The sequence below is a fragment of the Chanodichthys erythropterus genome, chromosome 19 (genome assembly GCF_024489055.1).
Source record: "Chanodichthys erythropterus isolate Z2021 chromosome 19, ASM2448905v1, whole genome shotgun sequence".
Lineage (NCBI taxonomy): Eukaryota > Metazoa > Chordata > Actinopteri > Cypriniformes > Xenocyprididae > Chanodichthys > Chanodichthys erythropterus.
Window position 1 is genome coordinate 33,504,950 of NC_090239.1, and position 20,621 is coordinate 33,525,570.

General features: G+C 36.2%; 1 protein-coding gene across 1 annotated transcript; it reads left to right on the top strand.

The window, feature by feature from the left end:
* Positions 1–625: 625 nt before the first annotated feature.
* Positions 626–20,448, top strand: fkbp10b (FKBP prolyl isomerase 10b). Its single transcript, XM_067369954.1, has 10 exons — positions 626–902; positions 1,493–1,638; positions 5,781–5,970; positions 6,495–6,640; positions 9,417–9,606; positions 9,699–9,844; positions 14,065–14,254; positions 14,843–14,985; positions 16,982–17,145; positions 18,736–20,448. The coding sequence occupies exons 1-10, from the start codon at positions 709–711 to the stop codon at positions 18,922–18,924; spliced, it is 1,698 nt and encodes a 565-aa protein (XP_067226055.1). The 5' UTR covers positions 626–708; the 3' UTR covers positions 18,925–20,448.
* The last annotated feature ends 173 nt before the right edge of the window (positions 20,449–20,621 follow it).

A 20,621-nucleotide genomic window follows, 5' to 3' on the forward strand; every position in this document is an offset into this window, starting at 1 on the left:
CATTACTTATAAAAGGCTAGAAATGCCCTCGCTGCAGAGCTGTGACGTCCAGCTCCATCTCTGTGGACCTAATGTTTTGTTTAGCCATAGGGTTATGGGAAGGGTTAGGGTGTTGGGGCAGGACGTCAAGCTCCACCCATTGGCTCTCCTAGGCTCTGCAACAGTGCAACTGTCTTGAGAAAATCTCAGAATTATTATTTTGCTAGAATCAGACATAACCACGATTTTGAGTAACTTATCCAGTTATATTCATCGCAATGTTGTAAAAAAAAAGTTATTTGACAGAATGATCAAATTTACTCAATGAAACAAACATGATACAAAACAATACATAGTGGCTCATATCATATCCCTAATAGGACCAGAACTGCTAAAGTGTGTTATCCACCGGTTAATGAACGGCAGTATTCCTCTCCATCCGCTTCCGCGAAATATGATCTCATTACATATTTTTCCTTTAACATGCGTCATTTGCCCTACATTTTTTTTAATAACATCAAAAATAATTACAGTAAACAATTGATGACTCCTATAAAATAACCCAGAACCCGGGCTTTCATTTGTTGCGAAAAGGAAAAAAAAAGTGCCCGCAAGCAACATCCCAGCTTGAGATCTTCCACGTTTACACATCCGAACTCCTCCTACAAAAGCCCACAACTCACTGTCGAGCCCTCACAAGCCTCACTCACAGTCTACACTTTCCTTAAAATGCTACAGAGGATTATTTTGAGTTTATTGCTGGCGACATGGTTCTATGTGGACTGTAACCCCGGGCCGATCGACGATATTGCAGTTGATCGATACTTCATTCCCAAGCGATGCGTCAGAGAAGTGAAATCAGGAGATTTCGTGCGTTATCACTATAACGGCACTTTTACAGACGGAAAACGGTTTGACTCTAGGTGAGGTGATCCAGCCTGAGTGATGTTCATTCTTTGCATCTTGCACATTACTTTTTGCTTCTGTCAGCGATACCATTGGGTTTGGTTTTCAGGTGTACCTTGATTTTCTGGACATGCACCGTTAGAATATGCTTTTTTATATAATATGGTAAAAAATGGGCTACTTGCATGATTTTCATTTTAGTATCTTTTGTAGTATGATGCAAATACTAGGTTTATTCAAGATGGTCTCAAGTCTCTTTAGCAAAAACAATAGTAAGATTGCATATTATTATGATGACTGTGTGAGCTTCATTCATGCATGCAACTTTTTTGGTCATCATGGTGTACCCTACGTGGACAAAAACTTGGTTTTGGGCCTCCTCAGCCTCGTGCATTTTTTTCTACGCAATTAGGAATCCCAGGATACATGATATACATTGCAGCAATATTTTCCTGTAAGCTGCTTTGAAATGGTGTAGAGGTACATTGTCAAAAGAGCTATTTAAATAAAATTGGTTTGAATTAAAATACCCTTGATTGGTGTTCATGTGCTGTATGTCACTTTGAGAATACATATAAAGTAAGGTAATTTTCTGCTTTAATTGCAGCTATGATAAGGGGGCTGCATTCTTTGGACAAGTGGGCCATAAGTGGCAGTTTGCTGGAGTGGACAAGGGCATCCTGGGTATGTGTGTGAATGAGCGTCGGAGGATCACTGTGCCCCCCCACCTGGCCTACAGTAGCCAAGCAGCAGGTAATATACCCAAACACAACTTTTACATTGATAAAATGTATATACTAGTTCATTTCTTCAAACTTTCAAAGCAGCCCCAAAAAATATTTGGACACACAGTTCGTAAACACAGCCTTAACATTTTTGGGACTGGGCATTAGATATCAAAGCAAGTATATTAAAAAATGTGAAAACTCCTGTCTTTCTTATCTTCTTTTTGTGAAACGCTTATTAAAATAAGTGGCATTTGGTTGAAGTACCTCCTGAGATTAAAATTTTAACAATTTAGTGCACATTTGTATGTTCACAGTTCTCTGAAGTTGGTTAAAGGTAATGGTCTCATCTTTGTAGCTGGTGGATTGAAACTTTTTTTTTTTTTTTAGTTGTGATAGTGTCTCAATTCACATTACATTCACACTGGTGTTTTAGGAACCCGATCAAATGTAATAACTATTATTATTATGGGCCAAGCACCTATTGTAATCAGTGGCGTTCTTCTTATTATTCTTCCGCTCTGGGAGTCTATGGCAGTCCATGAAACCGCTTGTGGGAAAGTTATGAAATTTGGCACACTGATAGTCTGAAATGTCAACATAGCAAATTTGGAGTCTCTAACTCAATCCCTCTAGTGCCATCAACTGTCCAAATTTTCACTTACCGTTTGCGCTAATAACTTTTTCTCCTCTGATTCCTTGACTCATGCCGATTCGATAGGACCATATGACTTCATTTTGTGTCATGATAATTTGTGTGAAAAACCTACCTTTTTGAACTCGTCCTAAACACTTTGTTCGATTTTCATGATCAGATCAATCAGATCAGATCATCTTCAGACCATGCTGGCAAAAATGTATTAAAAGCTTTTTGATAAACTCAACCATTCTTGAATAACACGCAAATTAATTTAACATAGAGCACCCCAAATATGACTTAAGGCTATATCTCCGCAACGCTTTATCATATTCTGACCAAACTTGGTACATGTCATCCTAAGCATGAGCAGAGAATACATGCTGAGTTTCGGCGCAACGCCACCTACTGGTCCGGAGATATGAAAAATGGCTATTTTTGCTTATAATGGTTTGTCTAAATGGTTTAAATGTGGTCACGTCAGAGGCACGGGGCATCTTGCTGAGAGATCAGCCATTTTGGGTGTCAGCCATTTTGAATTTTGTGCTAAAATGCTGTATTTTATGAACGCACTAGTGTATCGTTACGAAACTTGTGCTGCGTCCCAATTCGCCTACTTATACTACGCCCTAAAAGTATGTACTCTTTCTGTGAACAAAAAGTACTTACTTTTGAGTGTGTAGCAAAAGAGTAGACAAGCTTTGGGACATACTATCATGTCATACAATCGCGTCTTTTCTCTCTGTCGCATCCTGTCAATCATCTTACATCCTCCACATTTCATTAAGCTAATTTCCTACCGTATCGGAGTGAAATGCAGCACGTTGATCTGCAGTCGCTTGTCTTTCATGTGGAGAACTCTCCTCTTATTAATGCATAATGATGCATTAAAAATAAAAATAACACAGATAACATTAAATAAATATTTTCTATCAGGTTGAATTGATTATTAGTCACTCAAACCTCTCAGCGTCGATCGCGCATATCCGCCATGTGTTGTAGTTTTTTAACACTTTTTACTTGTGTTTGTAGTTCCGAACTGAATCCTCATCTAACGCGCAATGGGTTGTGGGCAATATTAGCCTTTATAGTGTGCACGGATCCACACTAAAATCTACCGGAAATAGTAGATCATCCGGGGACTTTTGGCATACTCTTTTCAACATACTATGCTTTGGGACACACTTATTTTAATCTCACATACTATTTAGGATGGATAGTATGGACATTGGGATGCAGGGTTGGTATGGGTCATCAGCATGATAGACCTGAAGAAGCCTGAGAAGTTTCAAGTCAGCGCCACCTAGTGGTAAGATCAAATATTCAAATGCTTATAACTTTGGGTGTGGTAGACTTATTTTCACAGGAGACCTCTCCTTTGACTCCTGAATCCTTGCCAAGTCCAACGATACCAAACATGCTAGGTTTTGACTTACGGTTTGTGCGAAGTGTTGATTGAGCGCTTAAAAACTTTTGTGAATATCTTCTAAACCGTTACTCTGATCGAAACAAAACCACCATAGGAAATACAGAACCTTAGCTGGTTAACTAAATGCTAATGCCCAAATGTCAAAATTTTGATAAGAAGTGGCAAAAAAAAATCTAAAAAAATGTCATACATGGGTTATTTTTTATGTTCTCATGCCTATAAATGTTTATAACTCCAAAACAAAATGAGATACTTTCACCAAATTTGACACACATGTATGAGTTCACACTGGGGACACATAAAAAAAGTGGTTGGATTGCGCCTCTTGGTGGCACTATAATTGAACAAAACATGAAATTGCCATTAATTACAATACAGTACTATATAAAATGTTATATTATATGAATGCATTGGTGTACCATTACGAAACTCAGTATGTGTCATAGGCACACTGCTCTGGATGTTCTCAAATGGTTTCAAGACAGCGCCACCTTGTGTTCAAACGTTGTAATAACATTTTTAAAAAATGTTAATAGATTTATATAAATGTGGCCTATTGTAATGAGAATGGTCTTAATAGATTCTGTGGGTCATGCTGAGAACATTGATGCCAATTTTGCCATAGTCAGCCAAATTTCCTTTTCAAACTACTCCTTGACCATTGGTCCAATTTCCACCAAAATCGAATCGTATCCTCTTCAGACCATGTCGGTAAAATGGATTTCGTGTTGATAGACGAAACCCTTTTCATATACCACAGCAACAAATTTGAGGCATGATGCCAAAATGACTCTTGAGGCTGTATCCCTGTAATGCTTGACATATTGACACCAATTTTTGCGATTGTCATTGTCACCTCAGTCTGACCATACCACATTAATTTGGTCACAGCGCCTCCTATTGGTCGAAAGTAAGTGATAAACCAGTAAATCTTTATTATTGACTATATTTGTGGTTTTTCAGCTCTTTAGCCTAAAATGATCTTAATAGATCTTTAATTGCTCACTGTTGCAGTTGGTCTGATGCTCACAGCCATTTTGGCTGGGTTGTTGTGCCGCTTTTGTGCTTGGCCCCGTAAATGCTGCTTGCAGCTTTAATTCTTAATATTATTATGTTTTAAATCTATTTACCAAATTAATACAGAAATATATTACTGTTATAATTTACAATTGTACTGTAAAAGAAAATGTTGAATATTTGATCATTATAATAATAATAATCGTATTTTACGCTATGTTACAATACTAATTGTTAAATTCTTCACTTTCAAATGTTTCCTCTGTCTATAAAACATATTTTGTTGGAATGTACTACTTTGAATGTCATTATTCACCATTTTTTTTTTTTTTTTTTGTACACAAAGTTTTTTAATGGATGTTTTCAAAAATGTTTCACCAGGAACAATCTTAAGTTTTTTATCAAATATTGAAATGAAAAATCTTATATAATGTTTGTTATAGCTATGTGAGTTGATTATTAACTGTTGGTTTTTTTTTTTTTTACTATTACTGTGCTAATTTATTTATTTTTAATGTCGTTCTTGCCATAAAAATAGCCATAGATGCTGATATGGCAATAAATAAACAAACAAACAAACAATCACTTTCAAATGTTCAAAGACTCAAGCTTTAAATGTTCCTTTTATTTAGGTGGAATACTACTAAAATGCTGTAAACTGCCCACAAAAAATGTTGGAAATTATGTGAATGTATAAAAGTGAATGCATTGAATTCCTAGATGAATATTAAACTCACAGCACATGTAGAGAGTTTTCTGCATCTTCAGTGAACAGAGAAGCTCTCAGATGCTGAATACACCCGATCACTAGCTGCTCAGAAAGGCACACTTAGCTCTGAAACACGCAGCACATCAGACTATAGTTGTTTTGCTGCCTTTTGATTTAGTTATTGCCCTAAACAATATCACATCTCTCATGCAGCCCCATTTATATTTAAATTTTACATTGGATATAATTATTATTTTTCATCAACTCACAAATCCCTACAGTTCTCTCAAAACCCCCAGAGGTTGTGTCCTATAAGAAATTTATGAACCACTAGCATTTGCAATCACTGTAATATGTATTCCTTCTGTGCCATTTTAGGTGGTACAGTGCCACCAGACACAACATTAGTGTTTGATCTGGTTCTACTAGACGTCTTTAACAGAGCAGACCAGGTTCAGACCAAAGTCATCAGTACACCTAAAGACTGCAAGCGCTCAGTCATGAGGACTGACTTTGTGCGTTTTCACTTTAATGGGACATTGCTGGATGGCACCGTGTTTGACTCCAGGTTAGTGCAACTTTCTGTCCCAGATGGAATTGCAAAAAATAATGATTGTTTTCAAACAGGTTTCCTGAATGCTCCTGTCTCAAACTCACACTCTTCACACTTTTTAAATGTTACTACTTGTTTCAGAATGTTTAGAGAAGTAGCATTCCCTTTATGTTAGCAAAATGATAAAATGTAATTGTTGCCTAAACATTTGCATAACCAAGAAAATTTTTTTTTAAAACATTTAAAAAAATAATGAACTTTCAGAAATAACGATTTTATAACTTCATTGGAACGTTAACAAAATGTTCTTAGAACATATTTTTTTGTTAGCTGGACAGAGCCACAGGGTTTACACTTGTAAATCATCTTACTTATGTCTTAGCAGTAGTTGTCTTTGTATATTGAGCTTGCATAAGAGAATGTATTTTAACATTTAAAAATGTAATATTAAAGTATGGACACACGTCAAATATCAGATGTACCCATTTTGAAATGTTGCACAGATGTATGTTGACTAATCTTATATGAGCATCTTGCAGCTACAAGCGTTCCCAGACACAGGATTCTGTGGTTGGAGAAGGTTTGCTCATAAAAGGCTTGGATGAAGGGTTACTGGGCATGTGTGTGGGAGAAATACGACACTTCATCATCCCTCCATTTCTGGCATTTGGAGAAAAAGGATATGGTAAGCGAGCAAACCATTTGCATGTGTATATATAAAGAGCATCCAATTCTTTATCAGTCATAGATTTTAATTAAAATCTTGGAAATTGTTCCATTCTTTAATGTTGGACTTTACACACTTGAAATTGTCAACTCAGTGTCAGTGTAATTCTGGGTTATCTTGCTCCATGTTTCACACTGTTCATGCCTTAGGATAGTTGTTAACTAACGGTTAATTTCTGGGTAATTGGGTTTTGCAGATTTCACACTGCACATTCGTAAACCTTGGGTTCTCATTCAGTTATCAATCAGATGAATAACATTGACTGGACAATAACAAATCACAACCTGTTTTAGTAACTGCTAATGGCTGGAATACACTACAATATTTCAGACTGATTCTGTGTCTGATTCTCAGTTGTGTATGATGGCCAGTTTTTCCTCTGTAACACTGACAGAGTTGGAAAGTATATGATGTCTATTAAATTAAAAAAAAGAAAAAAAAAAAAAAGTTAATTTTTTACAAGTCATGCAGTGTATTCCAGCCTTTACAAACCTAGAGGTGTAATGCAGTCGGATGTTGAATTTTTTTTTCTAAAAATAAAAAAAAAGTAAAAAGTTTCCCCTTTGTGTTGGGGTTGATTTGACCCACATATTTTTTATGTTCAAAATTAGCTGCAGACACAAAATTAAAACATTTCCTTGATTGACTACTTGTGACTATTTGATTTGCACACTGAGGTGCAAATAACTTAGACTAAGTATAAATAGTATCTAACATTTTTTGTACTTGTTGTAAATAGTATCAATATTTGTACTTGTATAAATAGCCTCTGTCTTTTTTTTTGTCTGGTTCTCAAACCCTTGTGAGGGTAAAATGGGTTTCACACACTTCTTTTCAGTGCTGCAACAGACTAGTAATTAAAATAGTCAAACACTTCATTGCACAGTGAAACTCAAATAGATAAAGAAATTCTGAATCTTTGATATTGAAGACGAGTTTAGAGTAAACTTTGAGTCTTATATTTCTCATTTATTTCACATTTTGGTATTTGGCAAGCTGCAAGAAAGGTTTTTAGTTGTTGTTTTTTTATCTGACACTGCTGTTTTTCAAAGTGTTGATTTTCGGTGAATTGCATGGAAACCACAGCACCATAGATGTAACAAAAAAAAGCTCAAAACACATCTGAGAAAAAGTTAAAAAAAATTCCAAGAAGAAATAGTTTAAAGGGGTCATATAATGCCACGTTTACAAATAAGTCTCTGATGTCCCCAGAGTGTGTGAAGATTTAGCTCAAAATACCCTACAGATAATTTTTTTACAGCATGTTAAATTTGTCACTTTTTGAGGGTGAGCAAAAATGCTCTGTTTTTGTGTGTCTCTTTAAAGGTGCCATAGAATTGAAAATTTAATTTACCTTGGCATAGTTGAATAACAAGAGTTCAGTACATGGAAATGACATACAGTGAGTCTCAAACACCATTGTTTCCTCCTCCTTATGTAAATCTAATTTGTTTGAAAGACCTCAGAAAAACAGGCGAATCTCAACATAATACAGACTGATACGTAACAGTCAGGATCATTAATATGTACACCCCCAATATTTGCATATGCCAGCTTATGTTCAAGGCATTAGACAAGGGCAGCCAGTATTAACGTCTGGATGTGCACAGCTGAATCATCAGACTAGGTAAGCAAACAAGGACAACAGCAAAAAATGGCAGATGGAGCAATAATAACTGACATGATCCATGATATCATGATATTTTTAGTGATATTTGTAAATTGTGTTTTTTAAATGTTTTGTTAGCATGTTGCTAATGTACTGTTAAATGTGGTTAAAGTTACCATTGTTTCTTACTGTATTCATGGAGACGAGCCGTTGCTATTTTCATTTTTAAACACTTGCAGTCTGTATAATTCATAAACACAACTTCATTCTTTATAAATCTCTCCAACAGTGTGTAATGTTAGCTTTAGCGCGTTAGCCATGGAACACTATCAAACTCATTCAGAATCAAGTGTAAACATCCAAATAAATACTATACTTACATAATCTGATGCAGCATGCATGACGAACATTTTGTAAAGATCCATTTTGAGGGTTATATTAGCTGTTTGAACTTTGTTTATGCAATGTATTATAGAGTCGCGAGCTCGGGGGCGGGGAGTGCGAGGATTTGAAGGGGATGCAGCCTGAATCGGCGCATATTTAATGATGCCCCAAAATAGGCAGTTACAAAAATTAATTAAAAAAAAAATCAAATGCATTTTGAGCCGAAACTTCAGACACATTCAGTGGACACCTTAGACTTATATTACATCTTGTGAAAAAGCATTTTATGGCACCTTTAAATGCAAATGAGCTGCTGTTCCCAAGAAGAGGGTGGAATTTCAAGAGCTCATGTTAGCAGCTCCAATTACCTCACATAGACTCACTGAAAATGTTAGAAACTCTTCAGCCTTTTATGTTCAAACCGATGTCAGACAATGATGGAGAGACTCAAGAAGATGTGACATGTAGAATGTAGATGTAGAATGCAACAGAACGTTTCTGAATGGTTAGTTGATGAATTTATGTAGTGATGTGGAGTTAACTACCTTAAAGTCATTGATTAGCATATTCTGTCATGATAATCTATAAATTGCTCATGTGGGAACTGTTGTAAGATGCCTACAGAGCCAGAGAATATATGCTGCATGAAGATAGAACCGTGGGGTTAAACAACGTCTCTTTTTGACTTTTCATTCTTTGTTTCCCTTTATTTCATCCTTCTTGCATCTCTCTTTTCCCCAGGCACAGACATCCCTCCTCACGCCTCAGTTGTATATCACATTCTCCTGGAAGACCTCCACAACCCTAAAGATGACATAATTGTGGAGGTCAAAGAAACGCCTGAACCATGTGCACGCAAGTCTGTTGCGGGCGACTACATCCGCTACCACTACAATGCCTCCTTCCTCAACGGCATCACATTTGACTCCAGGTTTATTTCCTGCCTTTTTTTATTTGCTTGCTTGTTGTTATGTTAGGTTTGCAGTAGATGTAGATTCTGATGTATTACCTCTAATATCACAGTTATCAGCACAACCAGACGTACAACACATACATTGGACTTGGCTACATGATCGCAGGCATAGATAAAGGCTTGCAGGGTGTGTGTACAGGGGAGAGGAGAAGAATCATCTTGCCGCCTCACCTTGCGTATGGCCAGCAGGGGGCAGGTTAGATGATCTTAATGCATTTTAAAGGACCTGTTTGCCAATGAAAGTGGAACGAAAGTGTGTTTCGCCAGGGTTAGAAATTTACTTTTACATAAAGGGCCAATATTTGTGTCCTGGAATTGATTTCCAGGTGCATTTTTTTTTTTTTTTTTATACAATTTTATATTTTTATAATTACATACCATAATAAATGTATCTGTGTTATTCTGTGTTAAATCCTTAAATTTACGATTACTTCAATCAATGAATCAATCAATCAATCATAATACTACTGTTACCAATTACATTTTATCAATCAACATCAACAAAAACCATCTTGACAATGCAAAGGTGGAACAGAGGCATTTATGGCATTTATGTACATGTATGTTTAATGCACGAATGTTGACACACTGCCGTTTTAACATAGGACCGCCCTGAGCAAGTTCACAGCGAGTCCGCCATTGCTGCACTGATGAGAATTTCTCCCAAGTGTTTTAAGAGCTATGCAGCTGGATGGATTAATCCACTTAGCTCTCTCCATTTACTCCCTAAATCTGAACTGCAGAAAACGAGGTGGATTAACTTGGTTTTCCAGGAAAATGCTCCCTCAGTTCTGCCGAAATTTGTTTGTCTGCGCGAAACATTTCACACCGGACTGCTTAGTGAACGAATATCAATACAAAGGGACAATACAAAACAGAGACTGTGCTAGAAATGTGCTACTCAAGGATATACAACTAAAAACTGTTTGTGTTGTTTAGTGAAAACAGGTACTTCATCTTTTGTGTGAAGTACAATAAACATAATAAAACTCATCTGTAAAGTTTTGGCCATCATTCCGGCAGTACAACAGGCTTGAAGTAATATAGTGGATTAAAAACAAGAAGACAATATAATTTATAACCGTAATTTAACTAAACTATAACTGTTCTATCTCCATGCAGCATATATTTGCAGTTTCTGACATTATAGTGCGTCCTGATTGTCTGGCTATCACCAGACCAAGCTCAATTTAAAATTGAACATTGGTCTGGGGAGTTTGCTATGAATTTCCTACTGCACAAGAGGTGTGATCAACAAGCATTATTCACACAATTGGATAGTCCTTCCAATCAGATCGACGATCCGGGTGACGCACTTTTGCAGAGCGATGCGAAAACTCCAGACAGGCTTAGTTTGTATTGGTTTGTAGCATTGATCAGCGGTTTGCAGAAGCAGCAATGGCATCGAGCGATTTTTGCAGGTCACATGAACGTGAGTGGTATTTACAGCCAGTCGAGCAATTTGTTTGCTAAACTAAAGAAGTCATTTAGCATCGTTGAGAGGTTAATTGGATTGATGGTCGTGCGAGAGACGTCATCGTGTTATACCCGCCCAGAGCCATAGAAAGAGTTCTGTACCCGCCAATAGCGAGCAAGGTGGATAAGCCAGTCTGTGATTGGTTCCCGCAAAAGTGTAACAGATGCAGCAGAAATTAATGTACGGGTTTCCAGACTGAGTTGCCGGGCGAAATCAAATCGTCGGCAGATCAGGCTGGGTTTACCCAGTCTAGCGTCCTGACTGAATCCTGGAGAATCAGCTCTTGAAGCTCTGCTCTCTTAGGCAGAGCGCAGCAGCTCATTTTCATTTAAAGGGACCACACTGAAACGGCGCGTTTTTGCTCAACCACTAAAAGTGGCAATTTTAACATGCTATAAAAAATTACCTGTGGGGTATTTTAAGCTAAAACTTCACATACACACTCTTGGGACATCAGAGACTTATTTTACATCTTATAAAATTGGGCATAATAGGTCCCCTTTAATAATAATAAAAAACAAAGATATGACATCCAAAGTCTTTTTTTTAATCCAAAAGGTTTTAATTATATTTTGCTACATATAAAAGTATTTGAAAGATTTTGAAGTGTCAAAAAGTTTAACCGTCCAAAGGCTAATACAGCCATTTCATTTCTGATTTAAAATATCTTAAAATATAATAGGGGATATATATTTTTTATTATGGCATGATTTTATAACATCACATATCAACATGCAAAATGGTATTAAATTTATGTGTAGAAGTTGTTGCTTCTATGAGAATTTATTTCATTGAGGTCATTTGGAGTAACCAATATAAAAGGGACCATTTTGGATCAAGTCATGTGGTCAATGTCATGTTACAGGATGTGACATCATTCAGGCGATTGCACAGGACCCACACGGTCGTGAAGCAAAGTAACTAACTCTCTCTTAACTATTTGAGAAATTCATGTTTTCACTTGCTCATACGCATGTCCCGAAACATCAGGTCATTTGGTACAAATGCTATTAAACATGGAAAATGTAATATTTTAAAAACTCGTACTAAATATAAAATGTTTGATTGTCCTTTTGCTAGATCTAGATATCAGCCTGTTAGCATTGTTAGAAAATATCGTCATTCGGTATAACCAAAAGTGTAATTTGTTAAAACCGAAATTATGGTTAAACTAAATGACTTTTTTGGTAACAAATTTTGTCCATCTTGTAATAAATGACAAAAGCAGTGTTAATTGATTATAAAAACCAGATAACTCATTGTTAACACTAATTATATCTCCATTATATTTTTTGACACTTTTAAAAACCTTATTCGTCAATAATCCATTCACACATTTGCATAATGTAAATACTTTACATAAACTATATAAATAAAAAAACAGGAACTCATTTCAGGTTAGGGCTGCAGTATTGTGACAGATATCATTATTGTTGATTATTGCTCTTGATATTATAATATTTATTATTAATGTTAAAAGAATAAATACCTTTTGTGGAAACGGCATGTCATATTCTGTCTACAGAGTCAAAACAACCTATGATCCGTTTATGAATTAGTTAATTGGTATTTATGCATTAGAAAATCTAATTTTCATATGGATTATTTTAGAAGTATTTTAGTAAAAACATAATGGTTATTCAAACTGGAAATAAATTACATACAGAAAGTGAGCAAAGAATGTCCAAGAAGCTGTCCATGACTTCAGTGTAGCGCTAGTTATGCACTCTCACAAAAACTATAATCAAAGAAGCTGTGTACACTGCAAAATTAATCTGTTGCTGACATCGTATCTGCACTTTGTTTATGATGAGAGAATTCATGAGAGTGCAGATTCAGAATTCAGTCAGTGATCTTGCTCACTGATTAAAACTCTGGTGTTTTCAGCATTGACTAATCTAAATGCCTCTGATTGGCCATTGCATTTATAAGCTCAACATAAATGTGTGTGATTGGTTATTTTGCCCAACGTGTTAAAAAAAAAAAAATTAAAAAATCAAACGCAACATATGCAGGTCTAAATGCAATGCCGCAACCAACACTTTTCATTTTCACTTTAAATGTGTCAGCCATAACAGATTTAGTTTAATTGTGCAGGGGCATTTTTTGCCCCATTATCCTGAATTTGGGGAGATTTTTTTTCTTTTTTCTTTTTCATTTTGGTGACATTTTTGCCCCCAAGCCCCTATTAATTTCTAGTCCTGGTATACACTCACATGAGATGAAAACTGTACTCAATAATTTTCTATAAAAGTGTTTTAATTGTGCATGGTGTGGGTCATGTCCATAAATATATTTGCCATGTTGAAATGAGGTGGCCCACTGTGTTTCATTAAAAGTTGGAGAAAATTCTTTCACTCATTGGCTGTCACGTTTATAGATACAATAGTAGCATAGTGTTGTTTGGTGACAAGAAGAGTGAAAATTAGACAGTGGAACCCATTTATTATTGAGCTTTACCAGTGGAGACAATGGGAGAACCTCATATACAGCCGAAGAAACAGAAAAGGTCTAAAGACAGAATGACAAAGACAAAAAAAAAAAATAAAAAAAATAGAAGTGCTAGTACCTTTTGTGTGTTTCAAAATCATATTAGTATAAGAGTATATAAATAATTTTCATTAAATTTTGGAGTGAACTCTTGAGTAAATAAATCTCCTCAACCACTACCAGTGTACAGCATCCACCTCAGTGATGCAACGATAGCCATGGATCAGAATGCACATCTCACACACCACCTTTTTGGTGGAGGGAAGGCAGAAGGATAAAGCCAGTTAGTAGATGTATGCATGATTGGAGTTCTCCCATATAGGTATTGATCAGGCTAAGCCCGGCTTAATTTTGAATAGGCGAGAGTTACAGAGTGAAGATAGATCCTGGTAATTCCCGTTTGCATTCAAAATGTGAATATGCAGTAAATGTTGCTCTGTTTTGGTCAGGTAAGGACATCCCAGGTTCGGCCGTATTGGTCTTTGACATCCACGTGATAGACTTCCACGGTGTCAAAGATCCTGTACAGGTGGAGATCCTGCATAAATCTGAGGTGTGTAATGAAACCAGTGAGGTGAATGACTTCATTCAGTACCACTACAACTGCTCACTGCTGGACGGCACATTGCTCTTTACATCGTGAGTTTCCCCAATCATTTCTTCAGATTTCACTCTGAAACTCATTTCACATACAGTTCCATCCATCCAATCAATCAGGGCTGCACGATTTATCACACAGTACGAAAAATAACATTAAACTTAAACACGATTCTTGGTGTGTTTAAGAAATCACAAAGGCTGTGATTATTTTTTTATGCGCAGCTTGTCAATGAAGTGAGTTTCAGTCACTTATAATGTAAATTTGAAAAAGCAACATGCATCAAACATCTTTCCAGACATGAGAAGCATTTTTTATCATCTTGTCCAACAAAAGACAATATTTAATAACATGTTTTTACTCCAAATTCACTTCATAATGAATTCACTTCTTCTGCGGCAGGGCATATTTGGAGTTTCTGCACAAGAGCAACCTCTGGCTTTCAGGTGGAGAAGCATTTACTACTAATCGCAGAGCTGTACAGCTCTGACAAGCTGCGCATAAAATAATTGCAGCCTTTGCCAAATCGCATGTGGTTTAATCACGATACATCGTGCAGCCCTACTATCTGTCTGTCTGTCTGTGGTTTTATGATTTGGCTCAAATTTGTTGATCTTCCATCTTCGTAGGAGAGACTATGAGGCCCCACAGGATGTGCTGCTTGGAGGGGGTAAAATAATTGATGGCCTGGATGAGGGTCTTAGGAACATGTGTGTAGGAGAGAGACGGACAGTCATAGTGCCACCACACCTTGGACATGGAGAGAAAGGAGGTGTGTTTGTGTTGTACTCTAAAAGGATGTAAGTCTCTGTTAACCAACCAGCCTTGCAAACAGATATAATGCCACTTTAGCATTAGCCACCCACCACGTGCTGTGACGTTGTAAATGTCTGTGTTGACTGACTGCCTGTGATGACTGGCTCAGTGACAAGGTAGCTAAATTGTATCCGTATGAAATAAGGTTAAATACTTGACGCTGTAAAAACGGGAGCAGGCTATGACAATACACCACATAGGTCTGTAATAGTAGGAACATGGTGCTTATGACACATAACAGTTTAACTTGAGAAGGGTGAACGCCCCACCATCACCAGAGATTTAGGATAATAAACTTGAGACAAACTGTCAGTTGCAAGTGAGCTTGCACATTATGAAAAATAGGGCAAATATAATTTGTGTAGGCTGAAGTGGACCACCATCATTATTTTGCTATCTTCTGAAAGTCCTTTATTTGCAGCTGATATAGCTGCACCTATCCTGAAGGAGTGCCGGGTGTAGACATGAGGAGAATTGTCTCAGATCTTTAATACTTTAACGAGGCGTTGACTGAACCAGTGAGTCATGGGGAGAGAGAAAAAGTGGAGTCACCTACATGTAAGGTCTGAGATTGACATTTAAGATTTTTAATCATTAAAAAAAGGAAAGAAAGTAGTGTGCTTTTTGTCAATGATTATTAAGTGCCTGTGGCTCAGTTAATCAGATTTAGAATGTTTAAGAAAAAGGGAAAAGGAGCTTGAAGAGAAAGGAATAAATAAAAACTTACAACGAAGAAACCCATGAAACGCTAACACCATGTCTACAACAGACACGAGCGGCGCAACGTGACAAAAGAAAATACAACCAAATATAATCAATGATATTGTCTACACTGGATGCGGCATGACAAATTCTCGATAGTAAACTGAGGCCTCGTTCTATTTATGCACTCACAATATTTCTTTTAGTAAAGACAACTGGATTTGCAACAGTCACTTTATTGCGTCTTGTGTAGACAGCTTGCGTCAATGGTCACATCTGCTGTAGATATGTGTAAGAGGACAACTGCTTCCATCAGTGTAGAGAGAAAAATAACCTATTCTGAGAACAGATATCATGCTATGTTAAATGTCCGAAAATAGTGGAAGCCATTTACCAGGAAGAGAATACGATTTCTTAAAACCTTTGAGAAGAAGACGAACTGAGGATTTGGAAAACAAGCTGGGGTAGTCTGAATGCATCTAACGGAAAACTGGATCCCCTCCACCAATTTGTGGATAGAGGAAAATTAAAAGCAGAAAGTGGAAAAAGTGCAGACAGTGGAAATGAGAATTCTAAATGAAGGTCTACTACTGTATGTGACTGAAGGAAGGAGGTGAACTGAAACCATGCCAAGTCATCAGATTCGAGGGTGGAGAAGGCTAAAATGCTAAATCATTTATAATAAATACGGCAATATTCCATTAAAAGAAAAAAAAGAAAAAACAACGACAAGAATTGTCAGTTTTGATTTCATGCAGACTTTAAATAAAAGTTTATTCTGTGTGTGTGTGTGTCCCCATCCCCATCGTGTGTCCCCACGATGTAATATAAACCTGAGTTCACCTACATCGTGGGGACCAGCCATGTAAATTAATTAATAAAAATACTAAATTATGTTTTTGTGAGAAAATAAAGGTGTGCTCAGTTTCCTGTGATGGTTATGTTTAGGGTAGGGGGGTAGAAAGTACAGTTTGTACAGTATAAAATGCATTGCGGCCTATGGAAAGTCCCTACAATTCACAAAAACAAACGTGTGTGTGTGTGTGTGTGTGTGTGTGGGGGTGTGTGTGTGTGTGTGTGTGTGTGTGTGCACAACAGAATTCCACTGTGGATTCGCTGCAGCTGACATTTTATATTTTTTGCTGTCTTCAAACAGCATAGAATAATGAATAATAATGAAGAATAATGAATTCTTGTCAATCCCTGATGACAAAATGAAACATTGTTGTCCTGTTCTCTTGTTTTTCTAGCTGGTATTGTCCCAGGGAGTGCAGTGCTACGGTTCGAACTGGAGCTGGTGTCTCTGCAGAAGGGGGTTCCTGAGGGCTACCTGTTCGTTTGGCTTGAAGATAGTCCAGTTCAGCTCTTTGAGGCTCTAGACATCAACCAGGACCAACAGGTCCCTTTAGAAGAGGTCAGTTTATGATTCTTGTAGGGCCCTATGAAATCCATTTTATTTTTTCACAGATTCTGTTTTATTTCTTCTCATAGGAATCTGCTTTATCTACCCTTTTCCTAACGAGCCTACTGCGTTTTAGATTATGGGAGGCAATTCCGGTTTGGGGAAGTTCCACGCAAAATGACTGAAACGCATCATTTCAAATCATAAGGCTGCACTAAAAATAATCCTTATCCGTCAGTTTGACTGAATGAGCTGTAAAGTTTTCTTCTAACGTAACGCTTGGTATTTCAATGTGACATGGTATTGTATAACATGGAAAGAGCTCTTTTGAGTCGCTGAATTCTTTTCCTCCTGATTATTTTCTTTCTGTTTTGTTTTTTGTTTTTTTTTGCTCTCGCATATGTTACATAATACAGACATATATTACTACAGTGATATTTAAAATGTCCGTAATAATCAAGCTTTTGGGATTATTCATGGTCTGTTGTAGTATGCTTTCACCCTTTCAGTGTTTGATGGTTGAAGGGTGAGTAGAATAATGTCATCTCATAGTATCCAGTTTTTGAAATTGCAGTAATAAATTTCAGTAATCATAAAGCATGTCTAATTAACTGAAATCATAAAACTAATACAATTTTACAACAATTTATTAAAAGCATAACAAAAATAAATTTTTTAGGGCCCTTCAAATTTTAGATTTTTTCCTGAATTCAATTTTATTTTTGCCAAATTCTGCATTCTGTTTTAATTATTTATGGATTTCGTTTTATTGGTTAAATAATTTTAAATAATCAAAAATCATGTCTAATCAATTGAATTCATAAAACTTTTAACTATTTATTTACTAAATTTTTCACAATAATAGTACTCTATTAAATATTTTATTTTTTCATAAATTGTGTTCATACTGCTTTTATAAAACGGTTGCCACACAATACAAACATTAAAGCTAAAAATATGTATCAATGCAACTTTCCTGAAGTAAAATTATTAAAAGGCTTCCTTCCGCTGGAAAAAAATAGTCCCTGACTGTGAACAGCAACAGAAGTTACATTTAGTACACCATTAGATGGCAGCAAAGATTGTCTTTATGAGGGAGTCACTCAGTCGCAAAGACTTTTTTTAAACTTGTCTTGAACACAAATGACAAATGCTTTGACTAGCGCTGTCAGTGTCGTCAGGGGTCTGGTAAACCCATTAAATGTTAAAAGGACAAGATCATCGCAGACATTTAAACAGATTCTTATTATGAACATAGGACTGACCTGAAGGAAAATGCTAATTTTGAATGCATCTCTCTCACAGCTCTCTTCTACATAATACAGTAAGCTTCAATGAAAAAAATAAATAGTGAACAAACATATGTTTACGTTGCTAAGACAGATGCAGCAGCATACACATTTAGATGCGCAGCGATACTTGTGTAATACGGTCAGTATGTTTTTGGGAATTTTACAACGGCTTTGAACGCGGCTCAACCAATCAGAATCAAGGGCTGAAACTATCCATTTTATAATGCTTGTTTTAGAATGTGTCTCAGTCTTTGTTAGGAAAGCAATGTTTTAGATTTAAACCTCACTTTCCTACCATGTCTCTCTACAGTTTTCACAGTTCATCAAACAGCAGGTATTAGAAGGGAAAGGTCGTCTGAAACCAGCTCAAGATCCAGACAGTGTCATCATAGATATGTTCAAGAACCAGGACAGGAATGCTGATGGTCTGATCACTCTGGATGAACTAAAACTAAAAGCGGATGAAGATGCAGAGAAAGCACGTCATGAAGAACTTTAAAACATACACAAACACATGTGAATGTACATGCATTCAGACAAAGAACAAAGCAACAGACTCCTATTCCTGAGGCTGAAAACCAGACCAACAAACTTTCCAGTATTAAAAGTGTACATTTGAGTGTTACATATTTTTATACTTTGAAAAATGTCAGATCTCTAAATGCATTTGTGCCATTGAATAAAAAGTTTCAAACTAAAGTGTTTGCAAACATTTTATTTTGAAATTAAACAACTACATTTACAAAAAAGTATTCAAGTGAGCTATTTTAGTTTACTTTTTTTGGAATGAAAATAATATTCATTCATACTTTGCTGAATGAATACCTAAATAGGAAACTTGTAGTGTGTACTGAACTAGTAAGTGCAAAAATAGTATGGTAAATAGTAAACACAGACAGGGTTTAAACCTAGTCCCAGTCTAAAATGCATGTTTGAGCTGTTTTAACAGAAAGAAACTTGCACTGGCATGTCTTAAAATAGCACACTTACAAGTTTACTTTTCTTTTTTTTTTCTTTTCTTTTTTAAGGGTTTTCAGAGGTTCTTCATGCATGATGTATTTGTTCATTCTTCCTATTATAATGCTCTTCTGTGATGGATGATTTTCTAGCTATAAATATTTTTGGGGTTGAGTAGAGGTTTTAAGCATATAACACATTTGAATTTTTGACAACTTGTTGGATGTAGTGGTGTTTAATATGGTATCATTTCTGCCTTATCTTTGCATTGGTTTCTACTGGACTTTTTGTATATAGATTTGTGTCCACTATTCACCAAATATTTAAGTGAAAAATACACTTGACTGGCAAAGGGTATGCTCTAATGGTCATATGACATTTTTGGGAAAAGTCTGGGCATCAATGAGATAATGTGAAAGACTGTGGCAAGGAAAAACCACCTAAGATTTGTAGATAAATGAAGAAAACTTGAAACCAAGACTCAAGTCGACATCAGTAGACTTCCAGCAGGCAACACTGAAATCGTATTTCACCAAAACACAATGTCTGTTGTCCTCTAACTCAAACACTTTGGTTGTTGTAATTAACTTTCTATTGCAAACTTTGTGAACTTGATTGAGGCTTATGGATTATAGTATGATCACAAAATCAAAACTATCTGATATACTTATATTGTTACTGATATACTTAATTTTATAGTGTGGATTGATTCATCAGCATTTTACTCCAGACTTATTCTTTGTCTTTACTTGGAACCTAAAAGTATCCAATGTAATGTAACAATGATAGAATAGGACTGACATGTTCAGATTCTGCTGCATTTTGAACCAACTGAAGCTTGTTGTACTTTATAGTAATCTAGTTGAAGTTTTCCCACACTGCTATTCATATCTGTAACATTTTTAGCTTCAAACGCCGAGTACTGTTACAGAGAAGATTGTACTTACTATAGACTTGGGGTTAGGTTTAGTTACTTGTAATTATGCATAATTTACTGTTATTAATATAGTAAGTACATGTAGTAACATGTAACTATGTCACCTTACAATAAAGTGTTACCCATTCTCCCCAAGCATTTGTAGAAAATATTCAACTTTATTATTTTCATTGTCATTTCACCATAGTATTTCGCCTTACAGGTTTGATGCTCAAACCGTGATACTATATTGCTCACAGCGACGGTCCATTTTCACATGCTGTCAGTGCATCAGTTGAGGAATAAATATATTCTCTCTGAAA